Source organism: Dendropsophus ebraccatus, chromosome 2, assembly GCF_027789765.1.
Source record: "Dendropsophus ebraccatus isolate aDenEbr1 chromosome 2, aDenEbr1.pat, whole genome shotgun sequence".
NCBI lineage: Eukaryota > Metazoa > Chordata > Amphibia > Anura > Hylidae > Dendropsophus > Dendropsophus ebraccatus.
The window spans coordinates 8,344,089-8,360,700 of NC_091455.1; the positions used below are offsets into that span (position 1 = coordinate 8,344,089).

General features: G+C 46.5%; 1 protein-coding gene across 1 annotated transcript in view; it reads left to right on the forward strand.

The window, feature by feature from the left end:
- The first annotated feature begins 6,578 nt into the window (after positions 1 to 6,578).
- Positions 6,579 to 16,612, forward strand: part of LOC138782970 (cyclin-I-like) — a 36,362-nt gene continuing 26,328 nt past the window's right edge. The window contains exons 1-2 of the mRNA XM_069957017.1: positions 6,579 to 6,904; positions 12,215 to 12,371. Coding sequence (XP_069813118.1) covers positions 12,258 to 12,371 — 114 coding nt within the window. The 5' untranslated portion in view covers positions 6,579 to 6,904; positions 12,215 to 12,257. The remainder of the gene's footprint in view (positions 6,905 to 12,214; positions 12,372 to 16,612) is intronic.

Consider the following 16,612-nt stretch of genomic DNA (forward strand, 5'->3'; position numbering starts at 1 on the left):
TCTCTTCTCCATCTACACCTCTGGCCTGGGACATATCATAGAATCCCACGGCTTCAGGTACCATCTTTATGCCGATGACACTCAGATCTACCTCTCTGGTCCGGATGTCACCTCTTTGCTATCCAGGATTCCAGAGTGTCTATCGGCCATATCCTCCTTCTTCTCCTCCCGCTTTCTAAAACTCAACATGGACAAAACAGAACTTATCATCTTTCCCCCATCTCGCTCCACCCCGCCTTCTAATCTGTAAATCACTATCAATGGCTGTACTCTGTCCCCTGTCCCCCAAGTCCGCTGCCTTGGCGTCACCTTTGACTCTGCCCTGTCCTTTAAACGACATATTCAGGCCCTGACCACCTCCTGCCGCCTTCACCTCAAAAACATTTCCAGAATCCGCTCTTTCCTCACCCCTGACTCCACCAAACTGCTGGTCCATGCTCTCATTATCTCCCGCTTGGACTACTGTAACATCCTCCTCTCTGGCCTTCCAGCTAACTCCCTTGATCCCCTCCAGTCTATCCTTAACTCTGCTGCCCAACTAATCCACCTTTCCCCTCGCTTTGCCTCAGCCTCTCCCCTCTGCCAATCCCTCCACTGGCTCCCCATTGCCCAACGTATTGACTTTAAATTGTTGACCATGACATACAAGGCCATCCACAACCTGTCCCCTCCGTACATCTCTGACCTGATATCCCGCTACCGTCCCTCACGCAACCTTCGATCCTCCAGTGACCTCCGTCTCCGCTCCCCCCTTGTTCGTACCTCGCACAACCGCCTCCAAGACTTTGCCCGAGCCTCCCCCATACTCTGGAACTTGCTACCCCGACACATCCGTCTCTCATCCACCATCAAGTCCTTCAAAAGTAACCTGAAAACCCATCTCTTCAAACAAGGCTACAACCCACAATAACTCTGCATCACACTTGAATGGCTGCACTTTACCTCCTGTTTCTCTCCCTATACCCCATAGATTGTGAGCCCTCGCGGGCAGGGTCCTCTTCCCCCATGTACCAGTCTGTCTTTTGCCTTCATGTAATGTTTTCTGATCTTGTATTGTTCCTGCCTGTTGCCTATCTATTGTATAGCGCTCTGGAACTAAGGGCGCTTTATAAATAAATAATAATAATAATAATAATAATCCACTTCCGGCTACTCCATAAGGCAATTTACGCTTTTCACTTTTCTTACTCCACCATGCCAGATGATTTCTTGACATATTGTCCAAAATGTAAAGAACCTAGCGCAGATTTATTACACTGTGTTTGGTCTTGTTCTCAAATTCAGACCTACTGGCAATTAGTACAAACCTTTATTCAGAATACATGGAATGAATCCATACCTGTAACTCTACTCAGTTATGTTTTTCATGTTGTGGTGGTCGGGGATGGAGATCCCTCTGAAAAACCTATAGCCTCACAATGTATTCATCTTACTCTGTTATTGGCCTTAAAGGCTTACTAAACCACTGGATCTCTGACACTTCCCACTATTCCTGAGCTAACAACCTCGCTTATAGAAACTCTTCATTGGGAAATGCTGGATGCAATCCGCAACAAAGATGTTTCCACAAAAAATTTCATTAAAAAATGGAAATTTTTTCTCATAAAGGTTATGTGGCAGGAGGAGAGGGAAGCTGTTATGAAACACTTTTGTAATACTGTTTGGTATCAGACGGCGGAGGCGAGGGTCACCCTAGGAGTACTCAGAGTTCCTTAATTATATTAGAGATAGAGATTCTTTATCTACATTTCTTTCGATCCTGTAGAGCATTCATTTTTGTTCTTTTAGATTCTATTGTTCTTTATAGCAAAATTGTTTTCAAACTAACTATATTGCATCCTATTTATGTCTTCCTTTGATATGTAACTGTATTGTTATAGATAAAATTTGAAAAATCTAATAAAAATATTTGGAAAGAGTGCATTTGGATTACAAGCACGGTCCCGGAACAAATTATGCTTCTAATCCAAGGCACCACTGTGTATATAGAGGTGATCATACTGCAGGTTACTATGTACACAACACTGCGTGTCTTATTTATGTCACTAAATCCCCCCATTACATGGTAATGCTCCGGTAACCAAAGGGTTAACAGCCTCCCCTTTGTGTGCAGTGTAGCTGTTGTTGGAGCAGGTGATTTATCAACCATGGTGTAAAGTAAAACTGGCTCAGTCGCCCCTGGCAACCAATCAGATTCCCCCTTTCATTCCTCACAGACTTTTTGGAAAATGAAAGGTGGAATCTGATTGGTTGCTAGGGGCGACTGAGCCAGTTTTACTTTACATCATGTTTGATAAATCTCCCTATATACGCATATACACAGTGTTGTGATGCTGGTAGCAGTAGTGGGCGTCGCCCTGCACATGGCCTCCTGCTATTGGCTGGACAGACACACCTCCACCCCAGCTGACAGTACAATAGGCTCCTATGAGCTCAGTGTCTCTCTGCTGTGAGGGGTGTGTCTGCAGAAGCGGTGACAGATCACACATCACACCAGTCTGATCCCTCCGCCAGGGACTGAAAAATAGTCCTATTCCTGTATGAGGGACAAAACACTGTATATACACAGATTTACATTAGCTTTTTGTTTTACTCTAACATGTATGACGGAATCCCAAATATATTATTTATGAAGATATAAATAGGTGAAATCGTAAAAAAGAATGCAATATGGTAACGTTTGGGGGGTTCCTGTGTCTACGTTATGCACTATATGGTAACAGCGACATGATACTATTATTCTATAGGTCAGTCCGAACACAACCATATGCAGGTTACACAGATTCTCTAATGTTATAGATTTTTAATTAAATCCTTTTTTTTTGCAATTAATTATTAATAAAATGGGCTGTATGGGGTGTCATTTTTTCCGCCATGATCTCTAGTTTTTATTAATACCATATTTGTGGCACGCGGACGTTGTGATCACTTTTTATTATTATTTTTTTATATATACTGTAACAAAAAAATCGGTAATCCGCGCACTTTTTTCCCTCCTTTCGTTTACGCTGTTCGCTGTTAGGGATGATGATTGGTATATTTTAATAGATCGGTCAATTACGGACGCTACGGTATATTATATGTGTATTAATTTTTATATGTTTTATTTATATAATGGGAAAGGGGGTGATTTGAACTTTTATAGGGGGAGGGGCTGTGGGGTACTTATAAAGACATAGGCATAGCATTGATCAGTGTTATCGGCGCTCTGCTCATTAAGTTGTCCACAGGCAGGCTCAATCACCAGAGCGCCGATCGGACCGCACGGAGTCAGGTGAGAGACCTCCAGCGGTCTGTTACAACCATTGGGACCCCCACAGTCACACTGCGGGGGTCCCGATCGGTAAGTGACAAGCGACTCCCCCTGTCACACTTAAACGGTGCGGTCGCGCCGCAATCACGGTGTTTAAGGGGTTAATGACCCGCTGTAGAGCGATCGCTGCAGCCTGTCATCAACAGTGCTCACTGCAGTCGGCCCCCACCTCCTATGAAGTGCGCTCTGCTCCGGAGCCCAGTACGTACCAGTACGCCAAGGATGGTCTGGGGACAGTGACCCATGGCGTACCGGTACATCCTAGGTCGCCTAAAGGTTAAAGTTTGTGACAAATTTTGAGCAATCTGTTCTGTAAGGCGGGGGTGGGCTGCACCTCAGGGGGATTTATCAAACATGGTGTAAAGTCAAACTGGCTCAGTTGCCCCCGGCAACCAATCAGATTCCACCTTTCATTCCTCACAGACTCTTTGGAAAAATGAAAGGTGGAATCTGATTGGTTGCCGGGGGCGACTGAGACAATTCTGCTTCACACCAGCTTGATAAATCTCCCCCTATGTGTACATGTTATAGCGGAGCAGGGAATGAGGGGGAAGTAAGCGCTGAGATGACAGGTTGACGCTCACTTCCCTAGCGCATCGGGCCAAGTAATTCGGCTGTAGGCGGTCTGAAGAAATATAACTATAGCCATAGACTGTATCCAGGTTTTCCCAGACTCCCTACTTTTCAGCCATGGGTAATCAAATGCCGAACGGTAGGACTCCAGTTGATGGAGTTGTGTCATGTCTAGACGCCAGCCCACTTTGATGGTACAAGCAGTGGCGGATTAAGTGTACCCTGGGCCCCGGGCTGTCCACCCAACCTGCCCCCCCCCAGCTCAATCCGCCCACATTATAATCCACTAGTGACCCCCCCCCCCCCCAGTGCTGTTCCCAATTAACACTGCCTGCCTCCCCTCCATGCTGGCCCAAATAAACATAGTGTTTGGTCCCTTGCTGCACAGAGGATTTCAGGAGAGGAGGGGGCTGATCTTATAGGGGAGGTCACAGCATCCCAGCAGCACAGAGGATGTCAGGAGAGGGGGGGGCTGATCTTATAGGAGAGGTCACAGCAGCACAGAGAATGTCAGGTGAGAAGAGTGCTAATCCTATAGGAGAGGTCCCAGCAGCACAGAGGATGTCAGGAGATGAGGGTGCTTATCTATAGGGAAGGTCACAGCAGCACAGAGGATGTCAGGAGAGGAGGGTGCTGATCTTATAGGAGAGGTCACAGCAGCACAGGGGATGTCAGGAGAGGAGGGGGCTGATCTTATAGGAGAGGACACAGCAGCACAGAGGATGTCAGGAGAGGAGAGTGCTAATCCTATAGGAGAGGTCCCAGCAGCACAGAGGATGTCAGGAGAGGAGGGGGCTGATCTATAGTAGAGGTCCGAGCAGCACAGAGGAGGGTGCTAATTTTGTGGCAGAGCAGCACATCCTCATACATGCTGAGGCTGTATACACACTGCAGAGCAGCACATCCTTATACATGCTGAGGCTATATACACACTGCAGAGCAGCACATCCTTATACATGCTGAGGCTGTATACACACTGCAGAGCAGCACATCCTTATACATGCTGAGGCTATATACACACTGCAGAGCAGAATAGCCTTATACATGCTGAGGCTATATACACACTGCAGAGCAGCTCATCCTTATACATGCTGAGGCTATTTACACACTGCAGAGCAGCACATCCTTATACATGCTGAGGCTATATACACACTGCAGAGCAGAATAGCCTTATACATGCTGAGGCTATATACACACTGCAGAGCAGCACATCCTTATACATGCTGAGGCTGTATACACTGCAGAGCAGCACATCCTTATACATGCTGAGGCTATATACACACTGCAGAGCAGCACATCCTTATACATGCTGAGGCTATATACACACTGCAGAGCAGCACATCCTTATACATGCTGAGGCTATATACACACTGCAGAGCAGCTCATCCTTATACATGCTGAGGCTATATACACACTGCAGAGCAGCACATCCTTATACATGCTGAGGCTATATACACACTGCAGAGCAGAATAGCCTTATACATGCTGAGGCTATATACACACTGCAGAGCAGCTCATCCTTATACATGCTGAGGCTATATACACACTGCAGAGCAGCACATCCTTATACATGCTGAGGCTATATACACACTGCAGAGCAGCTCATCCTTATACATGCTGAGGCTATATACACACTGCAGAGCAGCTCATCCTTATACATGCTGAGGCTATATACACACTGCAGAGCAGCACATCAGATTACGTTCTCTCCGTAACCCCTCTCTATGTTGTATCAGTCTCCGCACATTACGTTCTCTCCGTAACCCCTCTATGTTGTATCAGTCTCCGCACATCACATTACGTTCTCTCCGTAACTCCCTCTCTATGTTGTATCAGTCTCCGCACATTACGTTCTCTCCGTAACCCCTCTATGTTGTATCAGTCACCGCACATCACATTACGTTCTCTCCGTAACTCCCTCTCTATGTTGTATCAGTCTCCGCACATTACGTTCTCTCCGTAACCCCTCTCTATGTTGTATCAGTCTCCGCACATTACGTTCTCTCCGTAACCCCTCTATGTTGTATCAGTCTCCGCACATCACATTACGTTCTCTCCGTAACTCCCTCTCTATGTTGTATCAGTCTCCGCACATTACGTTCTCTCCGTAACCCCTCTATGTTGTATCAGTCTCCGCACATCACATTACGTTCTCTCCGTAACTCCCTCTCTATGTTGTATCAGTCTCCGCACATTACGTTCTCTCCGTAACCCCTCTATGTTGTATCAGTCTCCGCACATTACGTTCTCTCCGTATTCCCCTCTCTATGTAGTATCAGTCTCCGCACATCACATTACGTTCTCTCCGTAACTCCCTCTCTATGTTGTATCAGTCTCCGCACATTACGTTCTCTCCGTAACCCCTCTCTATGTTGTATCAGTCTCCGCACATTACGTTCTCTCCGTATTCCCCTCTCTATGTTGTATCAGTCTCCGCACATTACGTTCTCTCCGTATCCCCCTCTCTATGTTGTATCAGTCACCGCACATCACATTACGTTCTCTCCGTAACCCCTCTATGTTGTATCAGTCACCGCACATTACGTTCTCTCCGTAACCCTCTCTCTATGTTGTATCAGTCACCGCACTGCCGTGTCCCTCTGCATTCCCGTATGTAGCTCCCTCCGCCTGTCATGTTTATAAGAGCAGGCCCCGCCCCCTTGTCGGCTCTCTCACACTAGCCATATTCTTCCTCCTCCGTCCGGTCCTTCTTTCCCTCCCCACCCCCTTAGGAAGTAAAGTAGTCCTCCCTTCCTCTTTCTTCCTTTTCCCCCTCATTCTTCTGCTTTTCTCCCCATCCACCTCCTCTCCCCCCTGTAAGAAGAAGGATCAGCGGGTGACTGGGAGAGGCAGGAACCATGAGCCCCCGCAGCTCCCAGCAGCCAGGAGGACACCCCCTCATCTAGATACATGGAGGGCAGGATTTTATAAACAAATACATTGTTTTTTTATTTGTATTTTTTAATGGACCGGATGATCTCCAAATGCAACAGTGAAAGCTACAGCTTTGCAGGGGAGGTGAGTCCGTGTGAACAGAGAGCTGTCAGTCGATGCGTTTTCTATTGTTCTTTGCGTTTTCTATTGCAGGATTGAGTTGCACCCTGCGTTATTATGTCATTTCTGCCTCTTATGTATGGAGCAGATTGTAAGCTCCTGGGGTTCAGTCAGTGACGTCATCCTGATGTCATACAATCCATGGAGCCCCCTCCCCTCCCCCTATAATTGCTCCATACAAATACATGATCTTTTGGTGCGTTTACAAGTACGATTATCGTTCGAATTCGATCGTTATCGCGCAAATTCGCAGGATAATCGTTACGTGTAAACGCAGCATTACTATATTCTACTTTATTATTTATAACCAATAGTTTCTAGCTCTAGGAAAGCTGGGTGATTACCGCCATAGCCGCCATTACAGCGTCATCTCTTCTTCTGCACAGCTGGATGTTTTGGACTTATGGTGCGTTTACACGTAACGATTATCGTACGAATTTGCGCGATAATGATCGAATTCGAACGATAATCGTACGTGTAAACGCAGCGAACGATCATACGACCAACGATACATCGCGCATTTTGATCTTTCAACATGTTATCAAATCGCCGTTCATCGTTCGCAAAAAAATTCGCAAATCGTTCCGTGTGAACAGTCGTTCGCCGATTTAACCAATGCGTGAGATAGGCTTAAGCGTTCGCAAAACGATCGCACAACAAATTTTCCGTATAATATATCGTACCGTCTAAACGCTGCTCGTTATGAAAAAAAAAACGTTACTCCGACATCGTTAATCGTACGATTGGGCCAATTATCGTTACGTGTAAACGCAGCATTAGGGCCCTATTACACGGGCGGTTACGATGCGAAAAATCTTTATACCGTTTGAAATTAAACGATAATCGTTCTGTGTAATTGCAGGAATCGACCAGAAAATCGTTCCTGTGTTGTTGATCGTTGATTTAGATCTGAACCTAAAATCATCGTTAATCGTTCGCTGTAATTCCACATCCGTTCGCTCAAGTTCTGCGTTTTTTCTCTAATTGTTCAGTGTAATTGCGCATTGTTCAATGTTTTTCTGGGATCAGAAGGAATAAACGATCATAGTAACAATAGTAACTAACGATTATCGTTCTGTGACTCCCGGCTGGCGATGAGTAGATCTGTGGGGTCTGTTCGGCAACGTTATCTGCACCCAAACCCTCGCCATCTGATTCCCCACAGCGGCAGAAGTTGGATGCCGCCCTAGGGAGTCCTGGAAAATATGTATACCGCCATAAGCTGTAGCCATGTTTTCCTGACGAGTGTTTGGGTTCAGATAGCGTTGCCATTTTGACCGATCGGCTCATCACTAGTAGCGGTGGCTGTAGGAGCTGGATGAAGCCCTAAGGCCGTTGGCTGTAGCCATGTTTTTCTGGCAGTCCTAGGGCGGCATCAGGAACAGTTTGGCAGCAGTATATGTCAGCACTTTGCGGTATATGTCAGCATACTATTTTGGCAGGTTGCTGCTGTATACTGGCCATCTGTGGGCGAATCTTAATGTGAACATGCCCTTCTGAGAGGAACTTGATGGGGCTTGAGAACATACAGTATATACAAATGGCACAACCAATTTCATATAACTTCCAGCTCATTTTTCAATATAGATTGGGTCTGCGTGCGTCACTATATCGGGAGCCTTATAGTGGAGGTACTAGGAGAGGTTTATGATGCACAGGAAATTTATATCTCATTAGTTCCTATAGAGAAGTCCACCTTAAAGGGGTACTCCACTGAATTTTTTTTTAGGGAATCAGGTTCAGGGTGCGTTCACACGTAACGGATCTGCAGCAGATTTCTGCCCTGTATTACTATGGCAGACAAACTCACATCTGAATGCACATCCCACTGCGAGTTTGTCAGCAGCCCGCCCAGTTAACCCCCCCACTACCAGAGCGTATACTTCACCTTTTCCCCACTCCGGCTTGCTTCAGGGTTCCAGGCGTCCTCACATCCCACTCAGCCAATCAGTGCGCTGCGGTGGGGCAGCGCACTGATTGGTCGAGCGGGATGTGTCGGGAACCCCCGAAGCAAGCTGGAGCCGGGAGCAGGTGAAGTATACGCTCTGGCAGTGGGGGGGTTAACTGACAAACTCCATCCCGCTGCAAGTGTGTCTGCCATTATAGTACAGAGCAAGGATCCGCAGTGGATTTCTTGCTGCAAATTTGCAGCGAGAAATCCGCTGCAGATCCGTTATGTGTGAACGCACCCTCAAAAGGGAAACTCCAGAAAAGAAAATTCTTTCAAATCAACTGGTGCCAAAAAGTTATATAGATTTGTAATTAACTTCTATTAAAAACTCTCCAGTCTTCCAGTACTTATCAGCTGCTGTATGTCCTGCAGGAAGTGGTGTATTCTCTCCAGTCTGACACAGTGCTCTCTGCTGCCACCTCTGTCCATGTCAGGAACTGTCCAGAGCAGGAGAGGTTTTCTATGGGGATTTGCTGCTGCTCTGGACAGTTCCTGACATGGACAGAGGTGGCAGCAGAGAGCACTGTCAGACTGGAGAGAATACACCACTTCCTGCAGGACATACAGCAGCTGATAAGTACTGGAAGACTGGAGATTTTTAAATAGAAGTAAATTACAAATCTATATAACTTTCTAGGACCAGTTGATTTGATTTGAGTACCCCTTTAAGAAATTAAAACACTCCCCTAACTTGCAATACTTGAATTAGTGTATTTAAAAAAGTAATTTACTCTGTTTGTAGATTTCGATATGTACTGTGTAGATGTATACCAAACATTTGGATTTGTCTGTCTATTAAAGTGGTACTCCCAACATCAGAAGTTTTTTGGCCAAAAACCTTTCCATTTATGTCCGTGTCTTCTGTATGGTTTTAGTTACCTGAATGGGGATAAACAGCAACAGAGCATAGAGAGGTGCCATTATATACCCAGTACTGGCATAGTCTGTGGCTGAACAGGTATTTACAATCTGTGCCCACCCTTAAAGGGGCAAAAAAAATACCCAAATACACAGCCTACAGCAAGGGCAAAGGAGTAAAAAAATGCCCTGAAAAAACGCTAAACCAAAAGACGGGTATTGCATCTTGTATTCCTCCACTGACTTTCAGCCAATATCTGGCCACACAGTTTTGAGCCAAAAAAGTCATGTACCAATCTTGCTGTTTTTTTTTTAATGCCTAGTTTGAGTCCATCCTTAAAATTCTTGCATTTGCCACCATCAACCTGTTCTGCCAAGGCCGTTCCTCACTTCACCCTGAAAGACCATGTGACCATGAGGAGGCATATAGGAAATTCTTGGTGTACCTGTTTATGAAGGCGGTTATACACCTTAGAAATTCCCCATAGATTTGGGCCATGTACAACGATTGCCACAGTATTTCATAAGACGAGCTGGTGTAACCTCTGACTGATACCTGTTACTTGACTATGTAACCTCAGGGCCCTATTACACGGGACGATTATCGTGCAAAAAATCATAACATTTTTGATATTTAAACGATAATCGTTCTGTGTAATAGCGGGCAACAATCAAAAAATCGTTCACATGTCGTTGATCGTTGATTTAGATCTGAACCTAAAATTATTGCTAATCGTCCGCTGTAATTCCACGTTCGTTCGCATTTTTTCACTAGTCGTTCAGTGTAATTGCACATTGTCCATTGATTTGCTGCGATCAGATGGAGGAACCGATCATAGTAACGATTGCAATAACAATTGTATCTTAACGAATATCGCTCTGTGTAATATGGTTTCAGGTTAACGATAAACAATCTTGTTTGCAATTGTTTATCGTTAGTCATTAATCGTTAAAAATCACTCCGTGTAATAGGACCCTTAGGGTCCCACACCACGGGCCGATGGGGGCCCGATCAATAATGTAAACAAGTGCCGATCTGCTAGATGGGCGCTCGTTTAGTGGGCCTATTCCATGGCTCAATAAGTGTTTAGCAAGGGCTGCAGGGACATCGTTACCGATGTCCTTGCAGCCCTTGTTAAACACCATACATTACCTACACATGTTGCAGGGCTTCTCCTGCGCTCCTCTTCCTCCCTATCCCGCGCACAGCAGCAGCAGCTTGGGTGCAGCCTGTCTGAGCTGACAGACCGCTCAGCCAATCACTGGCTGCGGCGGTCCCAGCCATCGATTGGCTGAATGGTCTGTCAGCCAACAGGCCGCGCCAAAGCTGCTGCTGCGCACAGGATCGGGAGGAAGAGGAGCGCAGGAGAAGCCCTGCAACATGTGTAGGTAATGTATGGTGCTGCTGAAATGGTCAATCGCCGCCGTGTATCGCTATTCCACGCAGCGATGCGCGGTGGGTGCCCGATGATTTTAGGTTACACCCTAAATAAACGATCAGCCAATTACATGACCATCAACTGATCGTTGTCTTTATTCCACAGAGCGATAATCGGACAAATCGGGCTCATTTGGCTGATTATCGCTCTGTGGAATCGGCCCCTTAGGCTACTGTACATTCACATGTTCCATAGCAATTACGGACAAATTTAGGGCCCATTGATTTCACTTGGGCTGTTCAGTAATCCGTAATACACATTACGGATGCAATACAGACTATTTTTGTGGATTGCGGACGATTGCAGACATCACATACAGTCCTGAAAAACTACTGAGCATGTGAATGGCCTGAAGGCTGAAGCCGTCACTGGCGGGTGGCGATAGGGGTCAGCTGTGATGTGAGAGCGCTGTCGCTACGGCTTACCCCTCCCTTCCCTATAGACATCACAGGATGGCTTGACTTTGCCGAATGCTCCTGTGTGTGGGCAGGACAGATGGCGGGCCGGAGATCATTCTGCCGTCAGTGTACGGCCATGGTTAGACTAAAATACAGGCTAATTATCAGCCAGATCAATAGTAGAATGTGTATGGGATTGTCCTGTGAACCACCAATAAACTAACATTTATATGATAAAAATGTATGGCATTTAAAGGAGTACTCCGGGCTGGGGGGGAGGTGGATGAGGGCAACGACATCCCCTTACCACTGACTGGCTGAGCGGACTTAAAACGTCACGTCTCAAGCCTGCGTCAGAAACCAGGAAGTGGCCGGGCAGCACGGACTGGAGCGGCGCAATCTGGGACCTGGCGCTGGAACCGGGGAGGTAAAGGGACGTTGTTGCTCCCTGGCCATAGGAGATAAAGCCCCCCAGCCCGGAGTACCCCAATAATAAGATGTGGTGATTCCCTTTCTATCACATTAGTGAATGTATATCTTGCTATAATTACAGACACCTGGTTTGTGCAATCTGCTTTTTGTGATGTTTGTACATTGCTAAACCAATCCTCTGTCTTCTCTTTTGCAGGTAGCTGTATCTGGTTGGGTGGCAGGCGTATCCACGGGGTACCATGAAGTACTCTGGGCCCCTGGAGAGCCAGAGACTGTCCTTTCTGTTAGAGAGGGCAGTCTCTAGAGAAGCCCAGATGTGGAAGGTGTACGTGTGTAAGACTCCAGCCAATCAGGTAGATATTGGATATGTCACTTACGTATGTTATTTATAATTAATTGTCTGATTTATAATTAATTGTCTGTAGATAAATAAAAAAAAAACAAAAACCTTTAACTCACCTGGGGCCCGTTCCTGGCCTCCGCGCACCTCCTGTACCGTTCGCGGCACAGGCAGTGTGACATACACTACCTGTACCGGGGCCGGAGATCTCCGAACCTCTCCCGGGTAGCCGAGCGTCTCATCTGAGAGGCTCGGAGAAGCTTGGTTGCCGGGAGAGCTTCGGGAGAATGAGAGAGACTTACGGCGCCTCTCTCATTTTCCCAAAGCTCTCCCGGCAGCCGAGCGTCTCCGAGCCTCTCCGATGAGACGCTCTACTGCCCGGGAGAGGTTCGACGATCTCCGTCCCTGGCGCAGGTAGTGTACGTCGCACTGCCTGGGCCGCAAACGGTACGGGAGGTGCGCGGAGGCCAGGAATGGGGCCCCAGGTGAGTTAAAGGTGTTTTTTTGTTTTGTTTTTTATAGTTGTCGCCCCATACGGTGGGGATGGGGCCATTTTTGAGCCCCCAACCGTATGGGGCGACTATGCCCCGGTGTATAAGACGACCCCCGACTTTAACCCAGATTTTTTTGGGGTTAAAAAGTAGTCTTATACACCGGAAAATACGGTACTTTCTGACTATATAGTTTGTTTGTTTTTTTCTTTAATTTATTTATTTATTTATTTTTTTGTACATTGTAATGGGGCTGCCATCTTGCCTGAGCTGTTTTGCAGAATTTAGTGACATGTATAACTCATGGACATAGACGACAATAGACAGAGTCTGTCTTGGGGTGACAGTGAAACCTTAATAAGCGTGATCTGGGACCTGTGAAGAGGTCATTCCACAGGGAGATGCTATTGTCTCCTCTATCTACTGGGGTTACATGTTGCTTCAATGCTGTACAGCTTAGTTTTGGCCCTAGTCGTAGCAATGAAAACTGCAAGATTTCAGAATAATTGACAATTAAAAACAATCACCCAGCGTCCACCTGTTGTCCTGCGGACGTTTCGGAGGATAAGCTCCTCCTTCCTCATGCACAAGGACGTAACGGGTGGGACGGTCAATTAGAAACAATGTCACAACTCCTTTAAAGGGGTACTCCGGCCCTGTAGTATAATCTGTGTACGGCTGGGGAGGGGTTTGAAATAGAAGCCGGCAGTGACTTACCTCCCCAGCCATTCAGGCTGAGGCGGGACTCCGCTACGACCGCTGAATGGTAGAGCTGCCTTGAGATGTCACGTCTCAAGCCGCAGCTCTAACCAGGAAGTGGCCGTGGGACGGGGGTACGGGGTGGCGCAATCCGGGAGCCGCCGCTGGACCCAGGGAGGTAAGTCACCGCCGGCTTTTATTCAACCCCCTCCCCGGCCGTACACAGATTATACTGCAGGGCCGGAGTACCTCCTTTAAATCCTCCTTCTGCTTGTTCTATGTTCATAAAAAGGAAAGGCTAAAATGCTGTGACAGGACTGAGCTTCCACCTGCCAGAACAGAAGACATCCGCTTGTTTGTTTTCTTCTTCTTCTTCGTCACAGCTTCAGAACCCCTCGCACTCACGTACTTCCAGTGACCACATTTTTTGATCTAGCGCCATTTCTCAAGAAGTGGTCGAGTGCTGCTACTGCGGCCCGCACCGAGGACAGTGTGTACGGTTGTGTCTGTAGAATGCCTTGTTCTATTATTTTTATGTCCCTAGGCATTCTTTGTAGTAATAATCTATATTATGTTCTTATGGGAAGCTTTCACTCGCTTGGGCACAATTATGGCGTAGATTGTCTTAATCCCAGTCATTAAATAAATGGCGTGTCTACAGAGGTTTTATTGTTGTATATACAGGTAGCACAGGACAGAAGTATTTGGAGGGCAGGTCGGTGCCTGTGCGCTCCTCAGCCTGGCTTCCATCTATGGAATTAGGAGCTTGACTATAGAAAAGATTTTTTTTTGGTTCTGTTCATACTGAATGTTCTGTTTGATCGGGTTCTCCTTGCCCCTGGCGGGCAGTGCGGCATAAGCAGGCACCCTATCCTGCCTGTTAGAGAAAAGAGGGTAAGAGCATCGCTACTAAGTCATACAACATCCATCATTTCGACAGATATTCTGCTCCTCCACAGTAAGAAGCGATCTGTACAGATCGCCCCTTAGGGTCCTATTCCATGGGCCGATGGGGGCCCGATCAATAATGTAAACGAGCGCCGATCTGCTAGATGGGCGCTTGTTTACTGGGCCTATTACATGGCCGATAATCATTTAGCGAGGGCTGCAGGGACACTGTTACCGATGTCCGATAGCGTTATTATTATTATTATTCACTAAATAACACACATTACAAAGTCATACAGCTTTGTAATGTATGTTATGTTAGTGAATGGCCCCCTTCCCTGTGTTTCCCCCCCCCCCACGCTAGACCTGGAAGTGTGATGCACTATACTCACCTGATTCGTATCGACCCCCGTCTGCCATCTTGGGACAATGATGTCATCTTCGGGAACCGAACCGCTCCATCCGTCCCTCATGCCGGCCGCCCTCTGCCGCGTCATCAGCAGCTCAGCCGCGATTGGCTGAGCACAGTTATGCTCAGCCAATCGCGGCTGAGCAGCTAATGACGGCATGAGGGACGGATGGAGCGGTTCGGACGGCCTCCCGAAGATGACATCATTGTCCCAAAATGGCGTTGTGTCGCAGCTGTGTCAGTAAACTAGTGCGAAGATTTAAACTAGGGATAAGCAAATTCACGGTACGAGCAAAGCACTTCACTAGAGTCGGCTTGACAGCTGCCCTTGAACTCTGCGACGCTCCATGTTGTTTCCCAGTACTGGATCCAGGCACCCGGAGCGGCACAGCATGGGGTTCAAAGGCAGCCGACTGACAAGCCGAGCGAAGGGCTTCACTAGTACCGTAAATCTGCTCATCCCTACCTTAGACAGTTTTGGAGCTCCAGGCTTCATTATGAATGATGATTCTGGGAGTTCTGAATTCTGGTCCGTAGCACATCATCCGTGTGAATGCCCCCCAACATCTGGCAACAGCAGGAATATGCCATTTGTGTTTATCGTTATTCCTTTTCCCGGTATCTCATGCTGGCCTCAGGATCGCTCAGGCTGGATTCTTCATTACAGTTAACCTCTAAGCTTCTAGTAGGGCTGAGCCCTGGATTTATTTGGATCCCTTCCTGACAGGTATATGATATATTAACTACAGATAGAGAATGCATGAGCCAGTAATTTCACTGCAGCTTGGCCATCTCTTCTGTACTGGTACTGCAGCCGTCTCACTGAAATGATACCGCAATACTGTGTGAACATTGTCTAATAATAATATAAGGGGGGGGGGGTAATTCTGATCAGCTGCACTTGAAGAATATTCTTTTAACTTTAACCCCTCAGGTGATGTTTTGAGGATTTCCTTAAGGCCCTTTTATTGGGTAGGAGCATTGCTAGAAACCTTCCTTCAGCCAATAATCAGCCCGTGTAAAAGTGATAGTGATCAGTCGAGGAGCGGGAAAACGCCCAATCTAAATTTATAGTTATTAGCCGCACATCTTCCTGTGAACATTGGGGATGTGTGGCCCACTTTTTCTATCCTTTAGTAACATTGTACATCAAACCTTCTATAGAATTTAATAGAAGGTAATTCTAAGCTTACAGCATTGATTTTGTGTCGTGCACATTGGTCACGTCTGGACTGGCTGGAAGCTGCTCTGCCTTTCGTTTTGCAGTTTGTAGGTCATTCATACTCCTTTAGCGTTTAAACGGGAGCCAGACACCTGATTTTTCCCACGTTGATCACTGGATCATGTGAGGTTTTAAAGTTGAATCACGGGTCAGTATTTTCAGCCCATGTTTGAAGTAGACTTAAAGGTCGCAGGGTCAGCGTGCTAAGTATACACGACTGCTTTGCCTAGTATGTGATTCTCTGCGTCTAAAACGACACAACATTTGTGGTATACATTGGTAGGATGGAATGCCAGTGTATACCACAGCGTAACATAATAGTCACTCTATTCCGTCTGTAAGTGTATACAGTTTTTTCTGCGAGACTCAAAAGTGCAGCCGCCTGCACAACAAAAATAGACTGATCATAGTCACTGTTAGGTTGAACGAAAATGTATTTACAAAAAAAAAGTTAAAAACTTTATTACAAAAATACAAAAAAAAAATCATTAACAAACCAAAAACTGCAGAATGAAAAACCAGTACATTTCAAATGTTGATGATGT